General features: G+C 36.7%; 1 protein-coding gene across 1 annotated transcript; it reads left to right on the top strand.

Moving 5' to 3' along the window:
* Window positions 1–165: 165 nt before the first annotated feature.
* LOC124638045 (WD repeat-containing protein 5) lies at window positions 166–7,112 on the top strand. The gene is made up of 8 exons (XM_047174843.1): window positions 166–512; window positions 637–733; window positions 1,904–2,049; window positions 3,577–3,721; window positions 4,644–4,746; window positions 4,913–5,144; window positions 5,878–6,077; window positions 6,661–7,112. Exons 1-7 carry the CDS (start codon window positions 384–386, stop codon window positions 6,064–6,066), a joined length of 1,041 nt encoding a protein of 346 aa, XP_047030799.1. The 5' UTR covers window positions 166–383; the 3' UTR covers window positions 6,067–6,077; window positions 6,661–7,112.
* The last annotated feature ends 3,678 nt before the right edge of the window (window positions 7,113–10,790 follow it).

Here is a 10,790-nt window from a genome sequence, read left to right as displayed (position 1 = left end):
AATAAATTATATTAAATAGTGTTTTTTGTATTTTTCGCATAGATTTGTGCAAAATAAAATTTATTAATAAGCTTTTAACATTTCGTAAAATAAGAAAAACAAAGACAATAGGCTGGCCAGCTAGAGTACTGCGGGAGGGAATAATTTAAAAGTATCTTCATGTTGGCACCACTGTTCGTCTTCGCGAAATATGCACGCATTGGGACGCCCGGATTTAGAATGTTCTTTGAAAATCTACGTTGAAATATATGTAAAAACTGAAGTGAGTGACAAGTTCCGTGTGTTACCTTTCCCAAAGTTTAATTTAGATTGTTTTTCATTGTTTAATAGTGACTGTGTTGGGTGACGAACAAAGTAAAGCGTAGTGCGTCGAAAGTTGAAACATGGTGCCGCTAGGTCCCGGCCCAGGCCATCCTGCTGCACACCAAACTCACGGTGGGCCTTCCGCCAATCTTTCCGGCCCAAATTCGTTATCACAATCCGCTCCACAATCGAACAAGTCTTCAGTAGCGGTAAGTAGCGTCCCTTCGTATCATTTCATTGGTTTGCGTCAGTCTGGCGGGCGGCACATGTTTATGTAACTTCAACTTGTGTGAGCACGTGCGATTTGGCGCTAATTTTGATGTCGGTTTCCAGAAGCCGAATTACACGCTCAAATTCACACTTGCGGGACACACGAAAGCTGTGTCGTCGGTTAAATTCAGTCCAAATGGAGAATGGCTGGCAAGCTCCTGTGAGTATTTCATTCGTGCATAAATTATTATTTTATCTCAACTATTTATTTACATTTGATGACCCTCTTTATTATCATTAGATTGTTCATATTTTGTTTAGACCTCAGAAGATCAAAGTGTATGCTTGATCCAAATGAATAATGATTATAGAAATATTTTAATGTCAAGTAATAAGTTTTGAACCATATGTGGTTGGCCTAGTGTCCATTTTGATAATCATGAGCCTGGGCTGTTAGGCTGTTGTCTTTGTTAATCTATTTTTAAAATCTTCCCAATATAATGTTGCAAAATATGTTCCTCTTGTTGCTTTACATTGTGCAAGTAGTTAACTACTTTTTTCTGAAAAAACATTTAATTTCAATTGATTTCAAGTTCACAAGTAACGTTTAAATAGTCTGTTATTTAACATGTTAATTTATTGCAAAATGCTTCCTATTAGAAACAAACTTCTCAATGATTTCTAAATTATTTTTTCTATAATTTAAGAGCTGGTCTTGTTACAAGAGCCCAACACTGAATATGACCTACTTACAACATTTTAAATAAAGTCCATAAACTATGAGACATGATCAGTCAGCAGTATAGAGGCAATGGTCAAGCCTCTATGAAGGTTGACCTTGAATACTGGCAGCTAATGAATGGAAGTTAACTTTAAGAATAGTTTATGTAATTGTTTTTTGTATGTAAAAATAGTGATGTAATGTTGTAGTCATAGTCAATACATAAATGTCTTGTTCAGGTTCAAGCCAAACTTGGTAGCTATGAGATGTTTTGATATTTTACAACACATTTTAAACAAGGTCACATCTATAGCTGAAGGCTTTATGTCGTGTAGAATGTCCATAAAAATACTATAAAAGAAGCCACTGTACATTGTTCTTGTAAAAAAATAATCTGTAGTAGGGTATTGATTTAATTCTTAATATACAAGTGAATTAGTTAATGATTTTAATGTATGATGCACAATACACAAAGCATGCCCACTTTGAATAACTTACTCAAGTTTGTTGACCTTCAATTTATGACAGTTGTTGCTAGGCAAGCAAGTTTACAACATCCATACAAATGATGAATTCTTAAAAACTAGTCAAATAATGATGTCATCCTAATTCTTTTTTGTTAAAATTTATCACGATGTGATAATTATCACTGCATTATATGTTTTACAGCTGCTGACAAACTTATTAAGGTGTGGGGTGCTTATGATGGCAAATTTGAGAAGACAATATCGGGACACAAAATGGGTATCAGTGATGTGGCTTGGTCCTCCGACAGCAGGTTGATAGTCAGTGCCAGTGATGACAAGACTCTAAAGGTAAACTTCTATTATATTTCATCCATATTTTTTCCTGGTTAAATGGAAGGAATGTTGCTACAATCTCAATAAACTTTTAAAACAAACTTCTTCAATAACAGATCTCTAAAATGTGACCTTAAATACTCAAGGTAACTTCCTACTTAAATACACCCAAACCATAGACCGACAAAGCGCGCGAAATTCGAACGCGGTACGTTAATGGGGGTCGCGCATGCGCGGTGAATGAACCTTGCGGGGATAAGTACGGAAAAGCGGGGAAGGGGGGATACTAAGGAATTGCGTGACGCCAGAGGCCCTTTCCACGGTACACACGCGAATTCCGTGTCGCCGTACTCACGAATACCAATTTGTACGAAAAAGGTTGCGCCATTTAGTCCCATTTTATTGACTTTGTTTACGGAAAAAGGGTCAATATAGAATAAAATACTGTTAGAATCGTACGCTACATATAGTCTAAGCAACAAGTCAAATCTGTCTTTATCTATTGAAATAGCTCACACAATTTAGCTATATTTGGCCTATTATACCCTATTTGAAAAGTTGTACCTTATCATGATTGATGCTTACTATAACAGTCACTTGCTCTAATTTTGAAATCTCAGCGACATACCTTTTGTTAGAACTTTGTGGGAAAGTAGATAAAATATTTCTTGGGTTAGTGAACTGATATCTTTTTAAGTTTTAGATAAGAATGTAGGTATGTAACGTCTCACTACATTGTAGATATTGATAAGCTCAGGGCTTTATTAATAATTTGAATATTTAAGTTTTAAAATGTTTTGAACAACTTTCTCGTAGACAGTATTTGTTTCACATGGGAAATTAGTTTGAAGACATTAAAAAAAAAAAAATTGGCATCACATTGTCTTACCTACCACCAACATTAACTGCAAATACAGTAACTACATTCAGAACCATAAATTATTATAAAGCAACTAAAAATAGGAAGAGAACCATCTTCAATTTTATTTTTTTCTATTACCTTAAAAGTGATCTATTTATAGTCCAGAAACTAGTACTCATGAGTCTTCAATTGCAAATATTAAATTGTTATGCATATTGCATAATTATCCTCTGACCTCAATATCAGGCATTGCAATAGCAATACATTATTAATGTAATTTATCAAAGCTTTATTACAATCAATGTATTTGGTGTCAAAAGTTATCTAAAACAAACCATCAAATATTTTAGGGAGTCTTCTATATCTGCTTACAAATCTAGGTAAATTCAGTTTAAAATAAATTGCAGCAAAATATCATTGTAATTAACAAATATCAATTTATTTGTTTAATTTGTATCGGTGCAGAAACTCCTATTGAGATTGTTTACCCTCAGGTAAATATCTAACCAAATGGAGTATACAATTTTTATGGTTGTTCCCCATCATGAATTATTAAAACAAGGGACTAAAATATCGAAGTTTATGCTCCTGTCTCATTAGAATAAGTATTGCCACATAAATCTTAATATAGATCGACAACGCCCATAACAAATATTTTACGAGCTGTTTTCATGTTTCAGGTATGGGAACTCAGTTCAGGAAAATGTTTGAAGACGCTCAAAGGACATAGCAACTATGTTTTCTGCTGTAATTTTAATCCACAAAGCAATCTTATTGTATCGGGCAGTTTTGATGAGAGTGTTCGGATATGGGATGTGAGAACAGGTAAGAATAATTTAACTTTTCCATTATAAACATGTACCTAGAAGTTCAAATACGTAGCTGAAAAATTGTATAGTTCAACCTCTTTGGACAGCCGTTAACGGCACAAATGGCATTTCGCGCATAGTCGTGCAAATGCTCGTAGCAGTGAAAAGGTTAATTCATACAATGTATATTTTATTATATTTTACAACTTGATATGAAAAAAAAAACTAGTAGACATTAACGCGACCGTTTACCTTTGAACTTTGTAAATAATAAATGTTTGTGGAAATAGTAAATTGTTTATTAAATAAACCGTGGGTATTGAAACTAACATGCATGCGATAATAGAGATGCTAATACAAGAAAACGCGGTCAACGATCTATTTTGTAACTTAGTTTCAAATGTATCTTTAGTGCATTTAACAATATATTAGGCGTGACAAGCCATCACGATCGTAGTGTACTTCATAAACCGAATCCGAGTACTTCGTTCAACGTTCGACAAGCCTATTAACACCGTACTACGAAAACATTTTCACCATACTCACCGCAACTTTCGAAAGATTTTCACACAAGCGATAATTACTTCTAATATTAGCCACGTGGAACACTAAACAATCGTAAATGTCACGCTTGCTACTCTTGTAGAAGTAGGTTAGTGCACTATTTATATAATTAACATCCTGGCCAAATCTGTACGTCTTATAGTATAGCATTATAATGATCAAAGAGAATGAACTGAATAACTACAACATTGTAACTGAAAATCTAAAAGAAAAACAACATTTTTGTTTTTGGCGCGAATCATCTCGGTTCTCTCCCGTTTTGTCAACCGACTACGCTATTAGGTCATCAACCTGTTTCGCCAGGAAGTATCATTACTCACATTCAGCTCATCCATTGAAAGAACTTGAATCATCTGGACTAATCTGGTTTCCAGGCAAATGTTTGAAGACTTTACCGGCGCATTCAGATCCAGTATCGGCAGTACATTTCAATAGAGACGGCAGCCTTATTGTATCATCGAGTTATGATGGATTATGGTAAATATTGCTAATATACTCTCTTATATCTACGATCTATTAAGAATTGGCTTTCTTCTGTCATAAAATGACCATGTTCTCGTGTTCAGATTTAATTGTTGCTACATAATTTTGTACCACTACCTAAACATGAATTCGCTATCAATTACTTTTCCATTATTTCCAGTCGAATCTGGGATACAGCATCAGGTCAATGTCTAAAGACTTTGATAGATGACGACAATCCGCCGGTCTCGTTCGTGAAATTCTCTCCTAACGGCAAATACATCTTGGCTGCGACACTGGACAACACCCTTAAACTATGGGACTACAGTCGGGGCAAGTGCCTCAAGACTTACACTGGACATAAGAACGAGAAATACTGCATCTTTGCCAACTTTAGTGTTACAGGTGGAAAGGTAAGACTATAAACACACTTATTAAGTTTCGCCTCCTTTCTTTGACGTTCATTGGCCATTATATGCGCTGGTCATGTGTGCTTAGGTCAGAGAGTGTGTCGACTCTATTAAAAAACTTAGTCTAAAAATTTATCTGCCCAACTGTTCTTTATATTTCTGAGAGAATTCTTAAGATTTTGCTCTTCTATATTCATTAGATTAATAAGATGTTAGACAGAATTTCTAAAGTTAGCAATCAATGTTACCCATGTTAATTGAATAGTGCGTGTGAGATTAAGGGTCAATTCCCACTGAAAGAGCAGCGGCCGGCAGCAGCCGTAAGAGCACGGACAATGTAAGAGCGCGGCCCGCCACGCTCGCGCTCAATCACTTGCATTTACGGCCGTTGCCGGCCGCTGCCGGCCGCTGCCGGCCGCTGCCGGCCGCTGCCGGCCGCTGCTCTTTCAGTGGGGATTGACCCTAACACGCATTTCGTTTTTCTCGGCATTGACTAACATCGCCTTGATGTAGTAAAATATGAATTGTTTGCATATTCTTTCTACTATTTCATTACCTGGATATAGACACGAAGAAAGCTAATATCATAGGAACTCTTAATTTAAATAATTTTATTTAATTGGTCCATTACATATATCCATACTGTTATTATAAAAATGACTTTTATCCATGTGCGTAAGTATATAAGTATAGTAATGCAATATATTCAATTCTGACCATCGCTCCATGTCCACAGTGGATAGTATCAGGCTCGGAAGACAACCTGGTGTACATCTGGAATCTGCAATCAAAAGAAATCGTGCAGCGGTTGTCAGGCCACACAGACACCGTGCTATGTACCGCTTGCCACCCCACCGAGAACATTATAGCGTCTGCGGCGCTCGAGAACGACAAGACTATCAAGCTTTGGAAGAGTGATACTTAAAAGTAGATTTTGTAAGTATCCTTTTTGGTCATATTTGAGAAAATTTGGGCGCTATAATGACTATTTAGTTGGATTTGGCAACCCATCATTATCTCCATAGCCTTTTCCCAACTATGTCGTCGTTAGCTTCAAGTCTAACCAGATGCAGCGGGTACCAGTGTTTTACAAGGAGCGACTGCCTATCTGACCTCAACCCAGTTACCAAGGCAACAAAATATTCTTTGGTAGGACTGGTTATCACACTTACTGGCTGCTGAAAACCCATCATAAGAATAGGCTTATGTTAAACTAGTAGGTACACTTTTTTTAGGTTTGGGGCACATGACTTTTAAAAGGGTTCTTGTACATTTGAACTAGGAAATTTAATTTTTAGACCATTGTTCATGCTCTATACATGGCATTATCAATTATTTCTTTGCTTATGGTCTATTAACTTCGGTAAACAGTATGAGAAGGTAGACTGGATACAATTAAATTGCAAATTAACGTCACTGGGTAATCATAGCTAATGCAGGTTTTAGTTAACTACATTTATGTCCCTTTGAGTTCAACTGTTGATTAGTAAATTTCTAATGAAGTTTTGTATTGTTGCAGATTTCTAACCAGACAGTGATCTGTACATCGTGGCTTCATATTGAAAGCCGGCGCCCCTGGCTTGTGAATACATTTTATATTAAGATACTAGTCGAGTATCCCGGACGATGGACGCTGAAATTATGAGTGCGTTGTTTTATTTCAATAAGTTTAGTGTATCACATGATATGAATGGATTTTCTGTTGATATAAGATATAAATATTTTTGTATCTCACATACAAACGAGAAAGGTTCGAGTTTTAGCGATTATGTTTTAGTTAAGATTGATTTAAAAGATTCGCTTAAGAGTACTTGTTGGATATAATTAAAGATTCAGTAGTTGGATGTGTTGTTTTTATAGAACCCTCGCATTTTGATGTATTTCGTTTGATAAATGTATAAAATAATAAGTATACTGACCTTTTTTGTTATAGTGAGATAATATAACACATTCTTCTATGATGAAATAAAATAGTGGTTTAATTTATCAGTCCTAAACGTTTACTAGGAATTTAAAAACCATCTGTACTTTCATCACATAAAGAAATCGCTAGCTTGCAGAAGTGGCCCACATTCAATTTTGAAGTTTAAATAATTGCCTAGGATGATTCGCGAGGCAATTAAAATTAAAAAGCATTAAAATTTCAATAGAGAAGATGACTGGAGCGTACCACCTGCTTGGAACCATCATATAAACGATTACATCCAAATCCAAGCCAAAAACCGCAATACCGAAGGATACAGTAAGCTGGTTTTGCGTGAATCGGATTGTCAATAATAAAAAAAATTTGGGTAGTTGTTTATAACTATAATATCAAGACGACCAACACCTTAGTCTGCCCGTGACCGTGGATGCTGTAAAGGATCCGAAACGTCGGGATTAAATAATCTATTTATATAAAAATGAAAATTAGAGGGGAGGTAACTTAGACCCGGGAGAACATTTTTGTCACCATCCGGCTACGGGACGCGGGTGAAACCGCGGGTGAAAGCTAGTATCGTCATAAAATCCGTAAAAGTAGTTTTATTTAAATGGCTATTCGCTTAAGTGTTAGAAATCAATTTTGAAGTTCCTGTAAATTCATCCATTTGTGATCTTTCGGACTGCGCCGAATTGTTCAAAAATACATCTTGAGAAGAGAGCTGAGCAGTTTGGAATTTTCACAAGTATTTAACAGTTTCTAAAAAGTATTACACTATAGGCAGATAGGTAATTAACTATTTTAAATTTCCCTCATTTTTGACCGACGAAACGAAAGCATGAAAATGAAATCGAAGGCTCGAGGAGGATCAAACATTGGCATGGTTATAAAAAGTAAGTATCACGGCTTTCTAGGTACTAGCGTGTCAGGTCATTTGTTGTGGGAGCAAAAATAATAACGCCTGAGTATTGGCGCCATTAGCGAAGGCGTAAGAATTAGGTCGACCAACCTTTTGGGACTTCGGAAGACAACCGTCGCTCGCCTTGAAACTAATAAGTCGTCGATAGTTTTTATTAGAGTAGGTTATGATGTAGTCAAGTCCGTTGGCGTATTTTACGTACGCTCCGTTTAGACTACCCGCTGTATATCTGTTTTTTTTTGCTTCAAAATACCTACATATGTAGGTATATGTCACCGTATTCGCGCTTGTTCGGGGGTGAACGTTCAAAGCGGAATGGTAAGCGAATATTTCGACTAGCATTTGTTTTAGTAACCGTGTTCGACACCTACAAACACGAGCGGATTGCTGTTGTAAAATCGTCACAAGTTTATAAGCTGCGAATTACTGGAAAATTCCTAAGGCTAGCCGCTGATTGCAACTTTTCATCACCGTGACTTTTTGTCACTGTCACCTGCTGTCACCCACGATGCGCTCACTGAATCTGTTCTTGGGTGACAAATCGTACATTTTTGTATGCCGGCTGATTGACAAAAAGGACCCAGTGAGCGGACTCCCATTGTAATGTACAGGGCGAGTGACAGTCACGTCGCTCTGGGATTGCCTGTTGGTGCAACTATTTGTCACCGTATTATCACGTCACCATAATGAGCGCACTCAGTATAGTTTTCATAGCAGTTGACTAAGTGACAATAAGTCACGGTGACAAAAAGTTGCAATCAGCGCCCAGCCTAAGATGAATATAGAACAAACTTCGAACCCGAAATCAACTCGAAGTAGCCGCTGCGCCGAGACGGTGCTATCAGAATCAAATCATCAATAATCTTCTCCATTAAACCAGATCACTTAGTTAACTCGGTAAACTCTTTATTCCAAGAAATAGCTTAGGTACCAACCTTACCCCGTGAACAAAACCCTTATGAATTCAAAAGTAATTACCGGCGCTTCTAGGATCCGTTGAGTGGCGACCGTTTACCGCGAGTGACATTCGATTAAGAATTTATGCTGCAAAGCAAAATAAACTTGAAAAAGAGTTCCTCGTCACTCCTACTCATTCTCTGGGTATATGATGTGTGAACTCACTATTTTAGACGTTTCTTTTAGCTTGGAAAGGGTAGGTAGTAATTGATGGACATGTAAGTAGTTAAGGTTAGGATCGAAGCCGCTTTTAATGCCATGTTGAGAATGACCTGTTCTGACAAATTAAATGAGAAAGTTGGGAAAGTCATGGTCACTATATAAGTTAGATGGGCACTAACGTATAATAAATTGCATGTTATGTTTTGATTGATAGCGATATGTAGGTAGCAACTTATCTGTTGAACTAATGGCTGATTTACATTGAGTCAGTAACTGACGTCAGTCCACTGACAAGTCAGTGCTGACCCGGCACTGCCATCGTGTAAATTGATTTGAAGTCAGTACAGTACTACTGACGAAACACTGACACTACACTGACTTCGTGTAAATAGCACGCGTCAGTTTTCGGCGCCTACACTGACGTCAGTTACTGACTCAATGTAAATCAGCCTTGATGAAGGAACAAAATCAATACGGAATCCAAAACTGCAATTTCAGAATTTTCGCAGAATACCCTAATTGGCGATTTGAATCAAACTTCCAGGAATAGTCAGGTTTAATTTGATATTGTTGCAGTTGATTCAATATGCGCAGTAACAAACACGAAAGTAACAAAGTAGTTATATAGATAACTATCCAGGCTAGTACTCGTTTATCTAGGCTTAAATTAAATCCGCTTCTTCATACATATATACCGATAAGTTACGTAGGTACCTTCAAAATAATAAGTTTACACCAAGAAAACTTATTAATTTAGTTGACTGGACAGACTGCATCATCTTGTGATCTCTTGTATGACGTACCTATCTCGTACCTACCTACTAGATTCTTATTTTGTTATGGGAATCTAGGTTTGTGTCACCGTTGATATCAATTAGCTCCAGGATGAGCTCTCTTCACGAAGAAGACTTAAATACTTAGTTATATCTTGATAAATGGTAAGGTAGACATTATCTACTGATATCATCAGTCGATATAGTTACGTTTATTTTCCTAATTACTTAGGTATTTACCTACCAGATAATACATATTTTCTTCCTCAAAGAATATCATGAAAATATTACGCTACAAAATAACGTAAAACGTAAGAGAGATGCCTATTCAAACTGTAACGAGCTTACATCAAATTGTGAAGTATCATATTATCCAGTTTCATAAGTTTCAATAAACAACGCTGAACTCGGCTTTAACTACGTACCTACGTTGATATACGTTTTCTTCTTTCAGTAACTAGGTAGAAACTTCTTTGTTGTCTCATAAAGTGAAGTACCCACTTGGAGGCGTAGGTAAGTGAATAGTTACGGACTATTTTTTTATTAGGATATCAGAAATTATATCTAATCGGATTATCCGTTCGGTGTTTTAAAGTAATTACTGACAAAGGAGCATTACTACCGATTCGAGTGATGACGCCCAAACACCAACGGATTTCGAGGAACCTATAGTGTGGTGAGTAGAAGATTAACAGTCGTTGGCAATTATTGCGCATCCGTGCGACACCGCCCTTAAGAACCGAGCAGTGTCCGTGTGAAAACCCGCTGTTGTGGAAACGCTGTTACATACCAAGTGATGCCCTTTATCCTTCTTATACCTATATTGAGTAGATACCTATTACAATTAAATGTAGGTACCCACTACACAGACAAAGTAAGCCCAGAAAAACCGCTTGATAAGAAAATATATAAAGGAG

Source organism: Helicoverpa zea, chromosome 2 (genome assembly GCF_022581195.2).
Source record: "Helicoverpa zea isolate HzStark_Cry1AcR chromosome 2, ilHelZeax1.1, whole genome shotgun sequence".
NCBI lineage: Eukaryota > Metazoa > Arthropoda > Insecta > Lepidoptera > Noctuidae > Helicoverpa > Helicoverpa zea.
Note: the sequence above shows the minus strand (reverse complement) of the source record. Positions and strands in the feature narration are given on the sequence as shown.

Coding starts and splice junctions, on each gene's coding strand:
- LOC124638045 (XM_047174843.1), top strand. CDS start 384: ATGGTGCCGCTAGGTCCCGGCCCAGGCCATCCTGCTGCACACCAAACT. Junction 734..1,903: donor AGAATGGCTGGCAAGCTCCT/GTGAGTATTTCA, acceptor TATGTTTTACAG/CTGCTGACAAACTTATTAAG. Junction 4,747..4,912: donor TCGAGTTATGATGGATTATG/GTAAATATTGCT, acceptor CATTATTTCCAG/TCGAATCTGGGATACAGCAT.